Source organism: Rhinolophus ferrumequinum, chromosome 9 (genome assembly GCF_004115265.2).
Source record: "Rhinolophus ferrumequinum isolate MPI-CBG mRhiFer1 chromosome 9, mRhiFer1_v1.p, whole genome shotgun sequence".
NCBI lineage: Eukaryota > Metazoa > Chordata > Mammalia > Chiroptera > Rhinolophidae > Rhinolophus > Rhinolophus ferrumequinum.
Window position 1 is genome coordinate 71,720,990 of NC_046292.1, and position 21,996 is coordinate 71,742,985.

Below are 21,996 nucleotides of genomic sequence, written 5' to 3' on the forward strand. Positions count from 1 at the left end.
GTACTTGTTTTTTTGTAAATGGGCCTTGCTATCATGCTAAGTAATAAACCCTACTGTAGGCTGCGATGTGAATGAAATGACAAAGAGGAGGGAGCTGCAATAAGAAAAATGTTCTGGATTTTCTCTAGTAATTTATTTTTAAAAGTAATAAAAGTCCACTCCATCTGCTAGTATACCTTGAAATTACAGAAAATTTTGTGGAACACATTTGCTGAAAACTTCCGGACTAGAGCATGGTGCTAATGTGACTGAAATTTTGATTCATTCTTTGTGCAACAACCTTATAGAGATGAGGACACCAGGACTCCCTGGAGATGTCTTCAGGATATGAGGGACATCTAGTCTCTCAGAGTAGAGGGCAGAACCCCCACTGTCTTTGTAGGTGGGAGCCAAGTTATCCTTCTAAGGTGGAGAGTTGATTGAGGCTTCAGGACTTTCAGAGTTCCTCCATGGGGCTCATAACCTACCTTCCATGCTGCTTTTCCTACCACCAGGAGTTTGTGATTTATTATTTGCTGTAATGCAGTAATTAAAGATGGTGGCCTGAAAATCTGAGAAGAAAAGGGGCAGCATGTGAGAAAGTGGATGTCTTGCTCCCTCACTCTTAGCGGGAGTGCTTGAATTTGGCGGGCAGCTCTGGAGATTCTGGTTTCGAATTATTCCAAGAGGCAAGTTTCACTTCAGGGGCCTCCTGATTCCAGGGCTTTATCTGCGACAGGCTGATTGGGAGTAAAATGAATTTGGCCTTATTTAATTGTATCTGATGTGAGACCATTTTTTCTCTCTCTTGTATTGTCTTTGATTTAGTCGAAATATTTCAGATACTACAGTGCCAAGGCTCTTTAATGAACTACACTCACTGGAGCAATCCAGACAGAGAAGGAAGCGAAACATGAAAAAGATGAGACAAAAACAGGAAACAGCTTTGATGTTTTTGCTAAGAATTATTTACAAGTGAGACAAAGTATCATAAACTTGTTTTTTTGCAGGTCTTAGGCCAAATATACAGATTTTATTTCTTCATGCGTTTTTCTTTGAGATTCACTCTCCTTCGTTTTCTATTAGATGAATGTATTCCATTGGGGGTAGGCTGACGACAAGTCACATTGGGCCAATCACATAAGGAGGGTCACTGTGACATTGATAGTCTTGGACTATTACTTTCGGAGGTTTTCTTATGCTTTTAATTAAGGAAAAAACTTCACTGAACCTTGAACATTCTTCTTTATCTACATCATGTGCTTTGACCTCCTGGATGGAGCAATTTTGATGTGGAGGTGAGGTGCTTTTGACCTAGTTCTACCCTAAGGGAATGCAAATATTTTCCCAATTAAGCTAGGGTTCACTGGTTAACAACAAACCATTGTTTCTTATTGTTCTGAGCTAGTAAGCTTGGTATGTGAGAAAAGACCCCCCTCCCTTCCTTGTGCATATTAGTGACAAAAACCCATGACTGATCTTTAGGAGATAACTGCTTTCTTCTCTGTCTTAGTCTTGCAAGAAATAGTTTAGTGTCAAATTTAGCTTGACTTTTTTTTTTTTGGTCTTTCTTTTCAACTTGTCTCTTAGCTTCACAAACCAATAGAGGGTCAAGTTTCTTTGAAACTAACCCCAAACCAAATGTAATTACACAACAGAAGTTTTTAAATTTATTCTAGTTACAAATGAAAACTATAGTTGGCTGTCTCAGGAGGTATATTTTAAATTACATTTTAAGTGCAGAGTCGGTTGTGGCAGATTATGGGGAGAAAACAGGGTGAGGGAGGCGAAGACAGGTATGGACAGCCTCTCATATATCGGATCTCAAGGGGTATTAAACATTTACATTTGTTTAACTTTTTATTTTGAAATAATTTTAGACAAAAGTTGCCAAATTATACAGAGAATTCCGTATATACCTTTTTCACTCAGATTCGTCTGTTAACATCCTATGTAATCACAGTATAATTATTGAAAGCAAGAAATTAAAATTGATACAATCATCTAATTTGCAGAACAAATTTTGCCAGTTTCCCCTCTAGTGTCTTTTTTTCTGATCTAGGATCCAATCCAGGATCTCACACTGCATTGAGTTAATCATACCTTAGTTTTTATTTACTGTTACTGTTCCCCAGTTTGTTATGACCTTGAGAACTTTGGAGGTCGGTTACTTTGTAGAATGTCCTTCATATGGGGTTGCCCGATGTTTTCTTGTGATGGGGTTGAAGTTGTTAATTTTTTGGCCAGAATGCCGGGAAATGATGTTGTGCCCTGCTCAGTACATCATATCAGAGGGGACTGTGGGGACATACTGTAATTAATCGTGAAATCTTCTCTCAATCCAGAAATCCTCTCCACGAAGGTAAGTAGAGAAAGAAAGCACTTTTATTATTGAATAAGCATTAAACCAGAATATGATGTTCATCTTTGGCAATCCACTAAGAGATTGCAAAGACAGACAAGTCTTACTCTTTTGTATAGCCCAGCAGATGCAATGCAACCCACTACATACATGTTTTCAAGATAAACAATAACTAGTCCTCAAGTAGAGGGCTTGACAGCACCATTTGTCATAGATCGATCTACATTCACCTGGTAGTTGGACTGACCATCTGTGTTAGCCAATCAGCTTTATGCAGAAGATAAACTACTCATAGCTTTATGACAGGAAGTAGTTTTGAAACCTGGAGCAAGGTGCCCACCAAAGTTAGGCTCCTGTCTTCCCGCAGAAACTGGGAAATAGGTAGGGGTGCACACATCTCCCTTGACATTTACATCCTAGGTTCTGGGTCATAAAGGTGACAAAAGGATATCTAATCTTCAAAAAGATTTTATATACATTTCAAAGAGAGGAGAAAGTACTTATAATCGCAAGTTTTCTAAAGTAAATGCTCTGAGAAAAGGGAGGGGGAAATCTCTTCTTTTCCTCAGGGAGAATTAATCCTCTTTATTTGTCCTTTGAGTACATGATGCTGATATGTCTTCTTATGAGTATGGGTGATACTAGCTTTGACCACTTGGTTAAGGTGGTATCTGCCAGGTTTCTTCATTGCACAGTTACTGTTTTTTTCTTTTTAACTAGTATCTTGTGGGGAGATAATTTGAGACTACTCAAATACACTGTTTCTCATCATCCAGAGTTTCACCCACAAATTTTATCGTCAATAGATGGTTCTTACCTGTAAATATTACTACTGTGGTGTTTATCTAATAATGATTTTTCTGTTTCCCTTGTTCCTTCTACATTTATTAGTTGGAACTCATGGATATTTATTTTGTTCTCTGGGTTAAAAATCCAGTACCGTTGTTGTTGATTTTATTACTTAAATTATCCCTGTTTTGGCCACTGGGAACTCTTTCAAGATGGCCTTTGTGTCCTTTTGACAGGGCCCTGCCATTGTTTGAGCACTTCATTACTTTCTAGCACCACAAGATGTTCCAGGCTCATTTTCTGTTTTTCCTTCTGCAGCTCTAGTATGCATTGTTTCTCCAAAGAACCCTACCTCCTTTTATTGGAGAATGGTATTTGGAAACCAACATTTGAGCATTAGGCTCCTTGCTACTGAAAAGTCATTGTTTTTAGGCCCTCTTAGTAGACAGAGCTAGAAAATATATGCATATATGCAAATACATATCTATGTTTATTTCTGCATCCATCTGTGTATATATGCAAATATATATTTAAAAAATGGGTTCATGATGATACCTCCAATTCCACACTAGCACCACAGGGTTCATTCTAGGCTTCCCCCTTCCTTCTTTGTAACTTTTTCTAACAGTGGGAAGCCCCACTGTCATCCACAATATATCTATGTATTTGTTCATTTTAGTGTACACACAAAATAGTTTTAGAATTGCTAACCCATAGTCCTATGAGAAACATTTAAGTAACGTAACCATTTGTGTAGTTCTTTTTGTCTTTATCTTTCCAGCATACAGTAAGAATACTATTTCCCCCAGTTACTTAGGTTAGGAGTTTCCTTCCTCATCCCTTTCAGTGTGGTTGCTAGGTTTGTTACTGTTTATATTCGGTTTTGGGTCCTCCCCACACATCATAGTTGATCTTAATTATTTGCCATGGTCCTAAAAGTCAATAGCTGTACAGAAAGGTATACTGAGAGAAGGGTCCTTCTCTCCCTCCATCCCTACTATTTAGTTCCTAGTTCCACGTTTCTTTACAACTGGTTCCTGTTTATTCCTCAGAAGAAACTGTTCTCCTTAGTTCTGGTTTATCCTTCCTGTGCTTATCCTGTTGTTTTCCACAGGTGAGTAGATACACACACTCACACGTATATTTTTTATTCCTTTCTTTCCTACATGAAGGTCCACAGGATAGTCTTTGTCACTTTGTTATCTTCCACTTAACAATATGTTCTGGAAATCTCTCCATATTGATATGTAAAGATCTTTCTCATTCGTTATTGCAACTTCATAAGGCTGTACCACACTTTTCTCAACCATTCTCCTATGTGTGGGCAATTATGTTATTTCTAATATTTTTCAATCACAGACAATACTGCAATGAGTAACCTTGTACATAAGTATTTTTGTATCGTTGGAGGTGTATATTCAGAGTAGATTCTTAGAAGTAGAATTACTAGGGCAAAAAATAAGGGAATATGTAGTTTTGTTAGACATTGGCAAATTGTACTCTGGAAGCCTTGCATCCGTTTGCATTCCCATTGTTAATTTACCTATCTCCACAGCTTTGGAAACAAAATGTGTTATGTTTTTAAATTTTTAATGATCTTTTAGGTGATAAATGGGATGTTGGTATTGTTTTAATTTGCATTTCTCTGATTACAAGTTTGAACATTTTCATATGTTTAGGGGAAATAGTTTTACATTTTTCTTTTCTTTCATATGTTTAGGGGAAATAGTTTTACATTTTTCTTTTTTTTAGTGAATTCCCTGTTTATGTCTTTTCTCCATCTTTCTTCAGGTATTTGGTCCGTTGTCACTCAATTTTGAAAAGTTCTTTATATAGTATTAAAGACATTAGTTCTTTGTGGTATATGTTGCAAACATTTTCTCCAAGTTTCTTGTGTTTTGACTTTGTTTACGGTGTTTTTTGGTCATGGAAAATGATGTTTTTTATTTTTATGTGGTCAAATTTGTGTCTTTATTGGAGTCATAATTAGAAGCCTTTTTCTACACCAAGATTAAAGAGGAATTCACCCATGTTTTCTTTTGGTACTTGTATGGTTTTATTTTTCATTTTTATATCACTATTTCATTTGGAATTGACTCCTGTCTATGGTGTGAGATATAGATCTAATTTTATCTTTTTTCCAAAGATAACCTAGGCTACCCAGTCTCAGCATCATTTATTAAAAATCCATCTTTGCCCCAGTGAGTTGAGATGCCAAATTTATCATATACTAAATTACCAGTGTACTTACTTTGGTCTGTTTCTGGCTTTCTAGTCTGTTCCACTGGTCTGTTTGTCTACTGATGCACAAGTATCATCCTGCCTGCTAAAATTAATTTTTAAAATTTTAGTTTAAAAATTAATTAGTAGTTTGAATAAATAAACAATTTTTAGAGTGAAAGCTACATTGTTCCTCAGTCCATTTTTCAAAGAATTGGATTTCATTTTTGTAAATTCTTTTCTAGTTTTTCTCCATATATATATAGGTCTGTCTGTCTGTCTATGTGTATATATATGATGTTCTTTGCCATGGAAAAAGAAATTTTTATTTTTATTTAGTCAAATTTATGTGTATATATGTATATGCAGATACACATGTATATTTAGGCAATTATACTTAGAAACTTTCCATTGTTTTTGCTATGTAATATTCTAGTCAATATCTTTAGGTATTACATAAATCAGTGACAAGTTCAGTGCCAAAGGACATAGATAGCACCTTTTATGCCTCTGGGTATATAATTCCACAGAGTTTTGAAAAACTATTATGTTAATTTAAAATGTTATCAGTAATATAGTTTTGCCCCACATTTTCTAGTATTGGAAGAACGGTGTTTGATTATTCTCAAGAATATGGAATTTAGATTTTCTTAGAGCATTCTGACTTTTGGCAGTATTTTGGCATGTGTTTCTCTTATCTGTTTGTTGAAAATCAAGTAATGAACTTTCCAGGGTACCTGTTAGATTTCCAGCCTATGTGCTGGTGCAGCTGTGGTGCTTTGCTTTCCTTGGGGTCATCTTTCCTTCTCTGCCCAGCCAACCGGCTCTCCTGGTCAACAAAGACCCATGTTGAGTCCTCTCCTGATTGGGTCCCACATCCTCCTCATTTATGACCCCATGCATGTGACACAGGTAACTGTAAAACCTCAAAGTTCAGCCATTGCTTAGCTTCTTGAGTTTAGCTGCTTCTCCACTTCAAGGGAGGCTGAAAATCCTTTTTCTCCCTGTCCTAAATACCTCCTATGTGTCCTGGCTTTAGCATACGTATATATACATATGGTAAGCAGCTTGTCCTAAACTGATTCTGTGTTTCCTACAGAGATTAATAATGCTAAGCAGAAAGAGTCTTCTCCACTTCTTTATCTCCATTTCAGGTCCTCAGCTCACTTCAGTAGGGTCCTGTCTTCCGCATTCCTCTCATAATACTCTTGTCCAGCTTTCCAGGGGTGGCTGTGTTGACCTCGTAAGTGGGCATTTTCCTGTCTCCATCTTGTCGGTCTCCTAGCAGCTGGTCCTTCTCTCTCAGTTTCTGGGACATTGCACTCTTTGAATTTACCTCTTATTTCTCTGTCTACTTTTCTTCCATCTCCTCTGGAAATTTTTCCCCGTTCCTTTTCTCCAATTCCAAGGCTTCATCCTGAACCCCTTTCTTTGCTGTTGACTCTCTTTCATCGTGAGTTCAGTCTTGTGGCTTTATATACCATCTATCTGCTGATTACCCTCGAAATTTGTATCTCCAGCCCTGACTTCTTCCCTGAGCTTCAGGCTGCCTACATGGATGACACCTCTATTTATAGGTCTCATAAGCATCTCAGATGTAATGTCCAAAACTAGACTCTTGAGTCTACATCCAGTGCACATTTTTCTTCTGTCTCATAAGTAGCAACCACTGTGCTCAAGCACCCAGTTGCTCAAGCTCTTCCAGCAAGTTCTAATTTTTCCTTCTAATGTTTATTTCAGATATACCTCCTTTGTTCTTTTCCTCGTTGTTCCCTAGGAAAAGCCACCACCATCTCTCACTTGTGTAACTCAAACAGTCTCCTTTTTGATGTTCTTGCCTCCAGTCTTGCTTTCTCCAATCTGTTCTCCATGTAGCAACAAGAATGATATTTGTAAAAATCTGCCCTGGAGTCTAATTGCACTTAGGCTAAAATCCAACCTTCTTCCCTTGGCTTAAGAGGCCCTGCATTGTGCCTTCCAGCGTGACCTTTTCTCCTCTTACCTACTACATTCCAGCTGCTCCAGCATCCTTTCCATTTCTAAGCATGCTCAGCTCTTTCTTTCTTCATAGATTTCGCACATATATCATATTTTATGACTGTCATTTTCTTCAGAGCACGTTTTATAATTTGTGATTACATATACTTTTAGTTTGATTTCTTCTTTTTTTATTTGTTACTGACCCCCTCTATTCTTCTGTGGACTTCATGAAGGCAGGGCTCTTGACTTATTTATCAATGAATACTCAACACTTACCCCAGTGCCTGGCACATAGTAGATAACGGTGACGCCTGATAGATGTCATTGAATGACAGTGAATAAATGGTGAGATGTTCACATAATTTTACTGCAGACAGCTTTAGATTTCAGAATGTGGGATGTCTCTTTGGACGTGCCTCTTTGGAAGAAGAGTACCATCCCTGGATGACTTTCTTTTTCCTTCATGTGTCCCCAACTGCTGCAGTGATGGCTGGTGGTTGGTGTGGGTGACTTGATTCCTGGAAGGTTCCTTCATTCAAAAGTGCTTTACTAAGGAGCTACAGAAACGTGCATTATCTGGGACAAGTTATGGGGCTGGGTATTTGAAAAAACGAAACAAAACAACATGGGTAGATATATGTATTTACTTTATATCCTGAAACCCTGACCTTAAAGTATATTTCTGGAAATCAAAGTATATATGTCACTGTATTCCTATGAGAGAAATATAGTTATTACAAAAATGGGAAAAGAGGACATGGACTTTTGGGGCGGGATTAATTTGAGAGGTAAACATGCCTCTAAATTTTAAAATTTAGGTTGTAGTCCTAGCCCAAGAAAAATATGTTTCTTTTGAAAGGTCTCAAGCACATAGCACTAGCACGTCAAATAGTTTCGGTCAAGGTTGTGACATATGAAAACTGAACCATCTAGAACGATGTGAGTCAGTAGTGTCATCCGTCTACCTGTGAACAGTGCAAAGCGTTACAGCCACGGTAGGGAACCTCTGTGGCCTTCAGGACTTTCTTGAAACATTGACGCTTGTTAACTCAAATTTAATTGCTATCCTATTTCCTTGGGCAGTGTATGGTTGCAGATGTGGTATGTTACTCAGCAGTTGGAACTGAAGTTTATAGCTGACTTTATAAAAACTCTGGTTAACCTAGACAATTTTATATGTTTTTCTAACAGTTATGAGCGGGTACCCATTTGGTGTACATAATGATGTTTCGTTGCAAATCATGAAGATCTCAAATCCCGATTGCTTTGGCAATTCTTTGACACTTAGGGTTAGCAAGGTCGTATTTTTCATAGTTTAATTTTAAAAACTTTTATTTTTTCAAGATAACTTGCATTTTAATACCACTATTTTTGGAGAATATAAAAACTTGAAGGGAATCTAGAAATAATCAAAATGTAGTCCCCTCATGCCACAGCTGATTAGACAAGTGTACACAGGTTGGTGAACTGACTTGCCTTAGCTAACTCAGTGAGGGGCTGAGCCTCTAGGGCTTGGAGGTGACTCCCAGTCCAGTGCTCCTGAATAATGCTGTGCTAGTTATTCATTCCTTTACTGCTTTATTGCCTCTCACTCCAACATTCCATCCCACAGGTCAGCTCAGTGAGAGTGGGGGCCCCCATCTTCCCTCTTTAGTACAGAGTCCTTAGTATGGGGCACAGAGCCGTGCAATGTGGGTGAAAAACTAACAGTTGCTAAAAATGTCAGCGGCACTTCCTTTGCTATCTGATGGCCCGTTCTTAGTGTTCTTAGTATTTATGAAATACTGAGTGTAGATCATATACAGTTGGCACATTCTTCAGTGGGAGTCCTGGGGACTAAATGACTTATTGAAATGCAGGGGGAAGCTGCATTCCACCCACATGGCCTGCCCCTGCATACTCAACATTGCTGACTCTCATGTTGCATTGTTACGTACACACTCAGCTGCCCTGCATTTTTAGTGGAAATTTTACATTCCACTGCCTAGATTGGCTTGGTAACCAAAATCCTGTTTGGGAAAGCAAACAAAAATGACAATGGGGAAAAGTAAGCATGGTATAGTGAGTTAAGAAGGAATACAAAAAGAAAAGGGATAATGAAAAAACAGTTTTTTCAATGCTTGGTGATTGGTAGTTCCCATAATTTCTCCTAAGAGTTCTCTTGGGTTAATTGGTTATTTTTTAACTTGATGGGGGTTATATTATCCTCTTTAGCACATAACATTAGGGAAACCCATGTAGACTTACTTATGAATGCCTTAAAAATGATTCAAGTCCTGTTCAGTGTTCCTATAAGATGAAGTGGCCAATGCAAATAATTATTTTAGAATAAAGTTAATTAATGTGAGGTTTAACGTTACATATTCAGAATGCTTAGGATTATCTGATTTTCTTTTAAAGATAGCCCACAAAGTGCAATAAAGAGAAAATTAAACCAGAGTGCCAATAGTTTAAGAATATGTGATATGCTGGGAAATTAATTTGATGGTTCACAATTGATGAAAATCGATGGGCATTTTGTTTTAAGACGAGAAGATTAGCAATGTGGACACTTTTTAAAAATATATGCTTGCAGTTAAGAGTTTTCCAAGGAAGGTATTACTTATGACTGGTATCTTATCTTTTGGATCACTTATTTTTTAGTACACATTATTTTTTAGAGTGGTTTTAGGTTCACAGCAAAATTGAGAGGAAGGTAGAGATTTCCCATAAACCCCCTACCTACACAGCCCCCGCCCCATTATCATTGCCCCCCACTAGAGTGGCATATTTGTTACAATCGATGAACCGACATTCAAAATTTGTGTTGAGTTATTTTCCTGCTTCAGTCAAGGAAGGCATTCACTTAGAGAATAGTTCAAAAGACAAATCTGCAAACTGATCCCAAGGTATCCATTATTGGCAGAAAAATAACCCTCTGAATAAGAGATGCTAATCCACACCTGGCAGATGAATCCTAACCCTTCCTCAGGGAGTCAGCCCCTGGACTGGCTACAGCAACATGGAAACGGGTAGAGGACCCAAGTACAATGAGTGGTTTCATCAGCTCAGGGAAACTAATTGGACCCTTCTGGGAGTGTTCCAAACAGCTTGTTCATTATAATTAGAGACGTCTTCTATAACTAGGTTCTCACTGAGGTTGGAGTGGTTGGAAAGTGTATTATTATATATCAATGCTGATGAAAATGTTCTCTCTAAAATATATCAGTGGCTGGGCTGATTTTGCCACCATGCCTTTCTAGAATTTCTAGAAGTTTTGGGGCGTTAAAGGATTTCAATTTTCATTCCATTGGGGTTTCATAAATTATGCTGATATAATCAAATAAAAATTATTTGACAGGTAGTAGCCAAGGGGAGAGAAACTATTTTTAAATGTTTTATTTTTATTTTTCAATTACAGTTGACATACAATATTATATTACTTTCTGGTGTAAACATAGTGATTAAACAATTATATAACTTACGTTATATAATATTATATTATATAACGTAAGTTATATAATTTACGAAGTGATGACCTTGATAAGTCTATATAAGGTGACCCTGGCACCACATATTGTTATTACAATATTATTGACTATATTCTCTATGTTGTACTCTGCATCCCTTTGACTGTTTTTTTTTTTTTATAACTTCCCCCACCTTCTTTAGATTCATAAAATGTTTTTAAAGTTATTCCATTTTATCTCCCTATTGGCTTTTTAGCTGTGCTGCTTTGTGATTTTTTTATTGATTCCTCTTCAGCTTATAATACGTGTCTTTAACTTATCTCTGTTACACTTCTGTGCCTGTAAAGAAGATCCCACAGGGAAGAATTGGTGGGCGATGTAGACTTGTTCTTGTGTCTTCTCTGTCATGCCAGCCCACACCCTGGCTGGTCATCTATACAAGGTTTGTTTCCCTGCCTGCTGTGCCCTTCAAGGTGAAAGCAGCCGTAGGTTTTTTTCTCACTTAGAAAGGGCTCATTTAGTTTATTTAGACTTCTTTGCATCCTAAGAACTTCGATGCATTTTTACAAATTATGATTTTTATCTTATCTCTCAGTTTTTGTTGTCATAATTGGAACAGTAGTCTCCTACAACCTTCTGCCTCCTAGAAGTGGGACTGTCTCTTAGTTTGCTTGAAAATGGAAAAAAAACCCAAAACACCGACCTAGTCAGTGATGGAAACAGAGTCTTAATGACACAAACACAGCAGGTGCACTTTGTTTCTCAAATTTTGTACCAATTAGGAACACTTATTTCCTTAGGTATGAAAAAGTGGCAGATGATGGTGATACTATGCAATTTTCGTGTCTCAGAAGATCTCTTAATCTGCAGATTAGGGTATTGGCAAATTAACATTTGATGTTACACCGTCAGTAGAAATCCAAGGAGACGGTGAGTCAACTGTTCTTTTGCAAAGTTTTGGCCATTGTCCTCACCTCTTGTTACGTAGCCTTTCCTTTTCAAATTTCTCTTTCAGTCCATATATCTGGAGTCATCTCCTTGATAAATGGTTGCATTCCACGAAGGTTAGGAGATACCCTATTTCCCCCAAAATAAGACCTACCTGGACAATCAGCTCTAATATGGCTTTTGGAGCAAAAATTAATATAAGACCCTGATATTATATTATATCATATTATATTATATCATATCATATTATATTATATTATATTATATTATATTATATTATATTATATTATATTATATTCCTGGTCTTATAGTAAAATAAGACCGAGTCTTATATTAATTTTTGCTCCAAAAGGCGCATTAGAGCTGATGGACCAGCCAGGCAGGTCTTATTTTCAGGGAAACAAGTTATTCTTAGCATGAAATGTTCTCTGATAGAGGCACTTTCTAATGGTTAGTGGTGATACATACATACCATCAACCCAGGGCATGCTCAGCCTGCTGGACTGTACCATTTCCATGCTTCAGGCATCTTAGCTGATCTTTCTCCCACTTAAAAAATAGAATTATTGGGGGAAAAAAGGTGATTATTTTTAAAAGCTCTTCAGAATAACCTATAGTTTGGATGCATCTGTTGTGTTGACTCCAGGGTAAGTTATTTTCTACTCTGGTATTTTTGAAAATTTTTATCCCTTTTCTTCTCATTTATCAAAAAGTGATGAAAATTGATTGAATAGCTTGTAGAGTACTTTGTTGTCCTTTTTGATGCTGTGTGCTGTCTTTTCAAAGTTTCCTCAAAGATTATCATTTTGAGAAGTCACTTCTTCTGAAATCCATGCAACAAGAAAGGTAGAATTGAAGCCTCTCTGTGCAGGTTGGCTTATATATTTTCCAAATAAATAACTCTGGTACATTTTTTCCCCCTTAATGATTAAGTCTATCTTACGGACAGTCACAAAAATCTGACACATTTTTTAAAGTTTTTAATGTATGATTTAAAATTGAATATTTAAGTTGTGTAATGAGAGGTCAGTGGTCATTAGACTTTGAGATGGTAAACGTTTAGCAGCATCATTTCTTTAGATGCTGTCAGTAGATTGAGTTTGGCTTCCTTGGCCTGGGATTTCAAGAGGTAGAGAGTGCAGAGATTTGAGGCAGGTGGATTCTCCAACCCATGCAGCCTAACAGCCCCAGGGGGTGGTATTTTCACTTCATTAATTAGTACATGGAACATCCCTTTGGGCTAGTTTAGCAGGATTATCCCTATTTTTACAGATCAAGAAAATAAGGCATTGAATTGGCACTTAGTCCTGGAATTTAGAATTTCAGACTTTTCGTCAGTTACTCAGATCATAGACCTTGATCTTATTTTTCCAAATATATATTTTCAAAGCAACAATTTTAGTTTCATTGAGTTTATTTTTTTATAACAAATAGATTCATATTTTTGAATCACAGGTTTTAAGTTCACTTTGACCCAGCTGCTGTGATATTGTCCTACAATGTGTCATGTGGAATTTGTGAACTTGAGTTAAATTATTTAGATTTATCGGGTTCACATGAAGCATTGTTTTTATTTATTTTTATTCATTTTTAATTTTGTGATGTAATTCATGATATAAACACAGTCTAAATAAGATACCAGAGACAGAGACAGTAATATATTTGAAAGTGTATGTGATTTGTTACCGAAAACCAGCACTAGCACGCTGCCTTACCCCTTTCTAGCAGAGTGAGCATGATTAAGTCACTTTTGCCACCTTTGACTTTGGAAATATTTCCAAGAAAAATGTTAGCTAAATATTTAGTTCATGCATCCATCCATCCATCCATCTATTTCTACTCAGAGAATGAAATGACTCGTCTCTCTGATTCACCGGTTGACCTAACTCTGAATATCCATATAAATGGGGATTTCTAAGACAGTATTGGCCCAGTACAGAGTATCAAGGCATACGTAAGCTGTAAGCATGTCCTGCTTTTGCTTCGTCTTTGTTCCTTCACCAACTGACAAAGCCAAACAGGAATATATTAGCTCTGCTGGGTCCAAAGCTTTAGTTTTGCATTGATTTATTTTCACTTGATTTGGATCCATAGTCGCCACAGATTACTCAACTAACGCTGGTCTGCCTGCTCACCGAGAGACATTTCTGGTGCAAGGGGTCTGAGTGGGAGTTCTTCATAGTCCAGTTCTCTGTCTCTATCCCTCCCTAACTAGGTGTGTTGACACTTGACATTATTCTCATATTTCAAATATGATTTATTTTTAAATGGCAAGGGAAAGTGCATAGCTACTTAGGAAATTTGTAAATGTAAAAACATATTTTAGTTTATTATTATATTTCTCATTATCTAAAGCCATCGTGTCTCCAGATTAACACTAAGTGACCGATACTTCATCCCTGACAAGGACTTGGGAAAAACTCCTCTTATATGCAGTTGATTTCACTTAAAATTTTGTTGTGACTTAAGTTATTTAAAATGCCAAATAGAAAACTGTGTTTTAAAGGGAAAATGATATTTTTTTCCCCAAAAAGTTCCAAATACATATTTAAGATTAATCTTCAATTAGTTAATCATGAACATTTGGGAAACATTTTTGTTATGCTGAATGAGGAAAACAACTATTCAAGATAGGTGGTTTGATTTATAGACGCAGAATAAAATTTTCATTATTTTTAAAATCGTGTACTTATGAATTTTTGTATATTATAAATGTGTATTCTCTCAAAAAAAGTAGCATAATTTGACCAACTCAAAAAGAGTTTTAAAGTTATTTGTTTGTATAGCTTATTCATCTTCATTTGTAATTCAACAGTGTCCTGCAAGGTATTAAACAGTCAAGGTTGGTAGGCAAAACATTTGAAAAAATAGCAACTGAGTATGACGTATGTGCTCAGTACATTACTAGTTAATATTGAGAATAACTAAAAAGTAACACTAGGGACAAGAAAATAAAAATCAAATTAATAACATATACAATATGTCAGATGATAGTTAAATGTTATGGAAAAATAATAAGGCAGGGCTGGGTGGCAGAGAACCAGGGACATGGCAGTAGCTTTAAGTTGAGTGGTCAGGGAGGCAGTATAGTCCTATGGAAAAGGTGGGGAGAGTTTCAAGAGGAAGCCACTGTTAGCACAGGCACAGAGTCAGAAAGGCCTGTTCCTCACACAGGTAAAGATTCATCTGCAGTCAAACATGCTGAGCCCTATGAGTAAGCAGTCTGAGGGGAGAGGGATTCGTAGTCATTTAAAGGCATTGTAAGCCACACTCCTTGTAGATCCATCTGTTTTCTTGTGCTATAGTATAAACTAAATAAATCAAGGGACTGGAGATCCATCAGGAGTAAGCTTGCAATGAAGTTCATAAAATTAAAAAAAGTTGGGGGGGCCAGCCTGGTGGCTCAGGCGGTTAGAGCTCCGTGCTCCTAACTCCGAAGGCTGCCGGTTCATTCCCACATGGGCCAGTGGGCTCTCAGCCACAAGGTTGCCGGTTCAATTCATTGAGTCCCACAAGGGATGGTGGGCTCTGCCCCCTGCAGCTAAGATTGAACACGGCACCTTGAGCTGAGCTGCATCCCGGATGGCTCAGTTGGTTGGAGTGCGTCCTCTCAACCACATGGTTGCCAGTTCGACTCCTGCAAGTGATGGTGGGCTGTGCCCCTGCAACTAGCAACGGCAACTGGACCTGGAGCTGAGCTGCGCCCTCCACAACTAAGACTGAAAGGACAGCAACTTGAAGCTGAACGGCACCCTCCACAACGAAGATTGAAAGGACAACTTCACTTGGGAAAAAAAAAAGAGTCCTGAAAGTACACATTGTTCCTCAATAAAGTCCTGTTTCCCTTCCCCAATAAAATCTTTTTTTTTTTTTTTAAAAAAAGTTGGCTATCCTTTATATCAGCAAATTTTTAGTTTTAGTAATTTATTCTACAGATACTCTTACATATTTACACAAATAAGTATTTATAAGGAAACCCATCATGGCATTATTTGCAATAGCAAAAGTTTGGAAACTGATAATCAAAGTTTGGAAACCATCATTCAGGTTAAATAAACTATGGCATGTTCTTAGAGTGGAATATACACAGCTATGATAAAGAATGAAGCAATCCTTACTTTAAGTACCAATGTGGAATAGTCTCCATGATAAATTGTTAAATGGAGAAAGCAAGGTACGGGAGAAGGGGTACAGCAGGTTATCACTTGTGTTTACAAAGTAGAAGGACATCAGATAACACGCATTTGTATGTATAGTCTATCTTTGAAGGACTATTGCTAACTCTGGTCACAACTTTTTGTTTGGGGAACAGGAAGAGGAAGGATACTTCTTTTTCACAGTAGGCCCCACTTTACCACTTAAATTTTATTTAGTTGCATGCATTACCTGTTAAACATTTTAAAAGAAAGTCAGTATCACTGTAAATGTTAGTTTAGGGTCAAGAATTTCTGCGTTTAAAATGTAAAACTATCATTCAATTAAAAATGTTTTGCTTGAAATTAGAGTGTCTTTTGTTCCTCCATGTTGTACATTAGATCCTCAGACAGCATTCATCTTACAGCTGAATGTCTATACCCTTTACCAACCTTTCCCCATTTTCTCCACCCCAGCCCCTGGCAACCAGTTTTTTACTCCGTGTCTATGAGTTTGACTTTTTTTTTTTTTTAAGATTCTACTTATAAGTGATAGCATGCAGTATATTTCTTTCCTTCTTTCTTTCTTTTTTTTTTTTTTTTGGTCTGGCTTATTTCACTTAGCATAATACCCTCAAGGTCCATCCATGTTGTTACAAATGGCAGGATTTCCTTTTTTCTCATGGCTGAATAATAGTCCACTGTGTGTGTGTGTGTGTGTGTGTACATACCACATTTCTTTATCCATTTATTCCTCACTGGACACTTAGGTAGTTTCTATATCTTGGTTATTGTGAATAATGCTCCAATGAACATGGGAGTACAAATGTCTCTTTGAGATCCTGTTTTCATTTCCTTTAGATAAATACCCAGAAGTGGGATTGCCAGGTCATAGGTAGATCTATTTGTAATTTTTTGAGGACTCTCCTTACTGTTTTCCGTAGTGGCTGAACCAATTTGCATTCCCACCAACAGTGCACACAGCTCACTTTTCTCCACATTCTCGCCACCACTTGTTATCTCTGGTCAAGGAGCTTACCCCCGATGGTTTTTTCTAGGATTTTTATGGTTTTGGATCTTATATTCAAGTCTTTAATCTGTTTTGAGTTGTTTTTGTGTATGATGTAAGGTAGTCGTCCAGTTTCATTCTTTTGCATGTGGCTATTCAGTTTTCCCAATACAATTTATTGAAAAGACTGTCTTTTCTCCATTGTATATTCTTGGCTTCTTTGTCATAAATTAATTGACCATCCATGTGTGGGTTTATTTCTAGGCTCTCTATTTTGTTCTTTTGATCCATGTGTTTTAAATTAGAATACTTTAAATTAAATTTTATCAAACATTTATTGTGCAACTGGCAGGCATTGCAAGGATTTATTTTAGTCACTGGAGAGTCAAAGAAAAATTCATGCTCTTTGTTCCTCTCAAAGATGGCATAATTTGACAGAGGAGAGGGAGCCCATAAATTATTTAGTGTTAATATTCAATCTCTAACATAACTAGTAAAATGCATAACAGATTGTTAGAGGTTCATAGATTTGGGTTCACTAACAACTCTGCCCCTTATTATGTGTGATTTTAGGCAAATTAATTAATTAAGCTCTAATTTCTTCATTTGTAAAATGGGGTTGTAGTAATAATACTTTCTTCAGGGCATCCTTTAATGATTAAATGATGTATAATGCATGTAAATTACTTAGTATAGTGCTTTCCATTACATATAGTGCTATAAATGTTAGCTATTTTTATTAATCAGTTTCCTTTGCTTATAAGTTTTATTTTCAAATCAGGAAAAAAAAAATCCCTGAAAACAAAAGTGCTGTCATCAATGCTATAGTAGTAGTAGCAGTTTGAGACGAAAAGCTGAGGAAGGATGAATAGGGGAAGACTGGTGATAACTGAGCTGGGTCTAGCAAATGGAATTTCAGCAGGTGGAGAAAAGGGAATGCAGAGGGGTGAGATGACAGAGGCAGGCTGTATTTTGGGAGTGGAGGGGAGTAGGCCAGGTAGACTAAGGTGCACGACTAGGGGTCTGCATGGAAGGAGTGTGGGTGGGAGGCGAGGGAACTGAGTAAGCAGTGACTGGTCACGGGGATTCTTGCAGGCCACGCTGTAGAGGGGGGTGTTATCTTTCAGTGGTAGAGGTGGAAATCAGCAGAAGACGGAAGAGAAGGTGGGGCAGAAGAAAGGAGGAATATGGAGGACGAGGAGGAGAGAAAGGGCCAGGATAGTGCTTGAGAGGGCCAAAGGGTCAAGGGAGAAATTGAAGACACCAGAGTGGGGTGGAGGGTCCTCAGTAATTAATGGAGCAGGTGGAGGCCACAGGGGACAACATCCAGATGGGGGTTAGCTTTGAAAAGGGGTAAAGATCCTTCTTCTAAGACAGACAGGAAAGGTGAAATGTGGTGAAGATGTAGATGAGGTGGACTGTGGAGGAGAAGGAGGCTGAAAGACTTCATGCTTGTTGGCCTCTAGTTCTTGAAGTTTGGAGGGAAGGGATCTGCTGAGTGAGTGTTTCCCTGGAGTGGGATTTTAGGGTTTGAGATGAGAAGTAGGGATGTGGACTATCCACTGTAGGAAATACAAGAAATTATTGACTTGGGAAGGGGAGAGGTCTGGCCAATGCCAAATCTCTGTCACAGGCGAGGGTACGGTGGAGCCATGTGTTTTTGCTAACAGCAGCCAGGACCCTGGAAGCAAAGAAGAGAGAAAGATGACCAGACCCATCCAGATGGGAATTGAGGGCGCTGGTGGGAGGGTGGCTGATGGCTGGCGGAAGAAGTGAAGTTGAGAAAAAGTGACGGAGTCAGTCTTAAGATACTAGGATGGGTTCAAGCACCCAGTAGGGGCCTATATGAGGGAGTAGGTGAAATGAAGGTGGGCGAAGACAGATGACAGGAGATAGGATGTGTGGCTGGAGGTGGAACTTCAGAATTGAAGATTTTATAGAATTACTTTTATTTTACTGAAAGCATTATTTTAAAAAGTTGCGTTGAAATTCTCATAATAGCCCAACAATTTCTGTGTTGGCACAGATCATGAGCAGTATTCACAGGGCTTAAAGGAAATTTTTCTTGAGAATTTTGCTAAGGCTACATAATACTGACAGAGTGTGAGCCCATAGTGTTTATATAAGTGGGAAAAGAACAAGATTTTAACACAGGCACAACAGGTCTCAGCCAGTTCCCTAGAAACTTGTAGTTTTTCCACAATAGAAAAAAAAATAACGTAAGCTCAGTGATTTGTATTTCTTTGCTTTTAAAGGTAAAACCAGTAATTCACAGCAAGATCAATGTATCAGCTCGATTTAGAAAACCGCTTCAGGAACCCTGCACTATCTTGTAAGTTGGAGTCCTTTACAGTTCAAGTTGAAATTGGCTGGTGGTTTCCTTTTGGTTTGGGGTTTGCTTTGTAGTTTTAAAGGCATTGCTATTTCAAATCGTGTGGCTCACTGGCTTTGCTTTTTGTCCAGCTTGATTGCAAATGGAGACCTCATAAGCCCCGCTGCTCGCCTCCTCATCCCCAGAAAAGCCTTGAATCAGTGGGATCATGTGCTACAAATGGTCACAGAAAAAATAACCCTGAGGAGTGGGGCTGTCCACAGGTATGTCAAATAATCTTGTAAGTGGATGGGTTTCAGAGTTGCAAAGATATTCCCAAGAGTCTCTGAAGTCACTGGTCCCTAGATTTGAATTTCAGCTGATCAATTAGGCCCTATATGCCTCAGTTTCTTTATCTATAAAATGGGTACATAATAACACTTACCTTCTGGGATTATTTTAAGGAATAAAGATAATCCACATAAAGAGTTTAAAACAGTGTTGGCACATAGTAGCACATCAACAAATTTTAACTATTTTTATTCTTTTGCTTTAGAGCAAATGGGCAACATTCTTTTAGTTGAGAATGCCCTTTTTTTGAGTGAGCTAGCTTCTTGGCTCTTAATTAAATGTGCTTTTGTCCAGGAGACATTTATGATTCTTTGATGGTCCAAACTGTTTGCCTAGATGGTCCAAACTGTTTGCCTAGACATCTGGAACTGTTATGGGTTTAAGAAGAGGCAGGTTAGAGAGAATAATTAGGTGAGGTTGACTAAATTTGAGAAATCAAAAGCGTTTTTGTCAAGTTCAGAAATTTAAGTGAAGATTAAAATCGTGGCTTTTAAATTGTGAAGCCTATGAAATTACCCCTTGATGGAAGCTGTCTTATTTATTTTCTTATAGGTGGGAGGGTTACAAATAACATATATATATATATATATATATATATATATATATATATATATACACACATATATATGTGTATATATACACACACATATGATTAAATAAGTTCTCAAATGATTGAACATTATTTCTTTCAGTTAAATGTGTATACAGATTAATGTATGTATATTCATATACATTGGTATATATAGTTTCACTGCCATTTGAATTTTAAATATGATTAGGTATATATAAATATATATTTTTACTGTATAAATATATAAATATAATGGAAAGCAATTCTTTACATGTGGTAAAAAGTATTTCAAACAGGATAAAATATATAAATAAAAACTATTCTCTCACTTCAGACTCCCTAGTGCCTCTCTCCAGTATTCCTCTACATTATTCCAGAAATAGTCTCTGCATACGGAAGCACATGCATCTTTTATGTCTTAAAAACATAAATGGGAACACACATATGCACACAAATAAATGTATAAATATGCCTTACTTTTTTCCTGTAACAACAAATCTTGGAGATTTTTCTTATTAGCACAAATAGCTCTATTTAATTATTTGTAATGACTTCAGGATATTCCATTATATAGGGGTGCCTAATTTAACAGTCTTTTCTTGGTGGAAATTTAGGTCATTTCCAATTTTTTGCTATTATGTGTATATGTCTTTGCATATAAGTAGAGTTTATCAGGAGACTCAGGTCTACAAGAGTGGAATTGTTGTGTCTAGTGTTAAATGCAGTTTAAGTTTTCATAAATACTGCCGACTGTCTTCTGAAGAGTTTGTGCTAAGTTGTACTCTTACCAAAAGTGTGTCAAACCACAAGGTCTACATTACAGGGAATACTGAAGGGGGTTATTCTACCTGAAACAAAAAGACAAAAGGATACAAAACTATCAGTAAGATGACTAAAGGACAGACAGAAGCAGGAAATTGCAAGCCTTTTTCAGAATAGGGCACTATATCCTTAAATATAACATAAGGGTTAAAGGAGGTAAAAATATAAAAAAGAAAAAGAGAAGAAGACAATAGCTACTGCAACTCGGAAATGAACTCACAGCATAAATAAGGGTAATTTGTGACAACAAAAACAAAAGAGGAGAGGGTAAAGGTCTGAATTTGCAAAGGGGAATGGATATAAGATGCATGCAGAAGGAAGAGAAATACTGTATATATGAAACTTTGTTTTGCATAAACTTGATGGTAACCACACAAAAAAATCCAGAACTGAGACATATAAAATTAAAAAAAAGAGGAAACAGAGCAAAAAAATCATAGAATACCACCAAACTAAAATAACAGACAAAAACACAAGGGCATAGAAACAATGGAGACACCAAACTACCAGAAAACAAAAGATAAAATGGCTATAGGAAATCCTCAGGTATCAATAATCGCCCTAAATGTAAATGGACTGAACTCACCAATAAAGGCACAGAGTAGCAGATTGGAAAAAAAAACAAAAACACACAAACAAATCATATGCTGCCCTCAAGAGACACATCTCAGCTGCAAGGAAAAATATAAACTCAAAGTGAAAGGGTAGAAAACAATACTCCAAGCAAAAGGCATCCAGAGAAAAATGGGCATAGCCACACTTATATCTAACAAAACAGACTTCAGGATAAAAAAGGTAACAAGAGACAAAGATGGACATTTCATGATGATCAAGGGAACAATACAACAGGAAGACACAACACTTATCAATATATATGAGGTGTGATCAAAAACTACAGTGAATGTTTAAATAAAAAAATTTTATTACAGTAAAAGACACATTGCCATTAATTCCCCTCAAAATATTCCCCTTTGCTTTGAATACACTTATCCCATCATTCTTTCCACTTTCTGAAGCAGTTCTGGAAGTCCTCTTTCATGAGTGTCTTTAGTTGCTCTGTCACGGCTGCCTC

The 21,996-nt window shown here is 37.2% G+C and overlaps 1 protein-coding gene across 5 annotated transcripts in view; it reads left to right on the top strand.

Moving 5' to 3' along the window:
- The window catches only part of DCDC2 (doublecortin domain containing 2), a 166,664-nt gene that overhangs the window by 31,963 nt on the left and 112,705 nt on the right, over positions 1-21,996 (top strand). For all 5 annotated transcript variants that reach the window (XM_033115931.1, XM_033115933.1, XM_033115936.1 and 2 more), the window contains 2 exons: positions 19,125-19,201; positions 19,333-19,464. In XM_033115931.1, the coding sequence (XP_032971822.1) occupies positions 19,125-19,201; positions 19,333-19,464 (209 nt within the window). The remainder of the gene's footprint in view (positions 1-19,124; positions 19,202-19,332; positions 19,465-21,996) is intronic.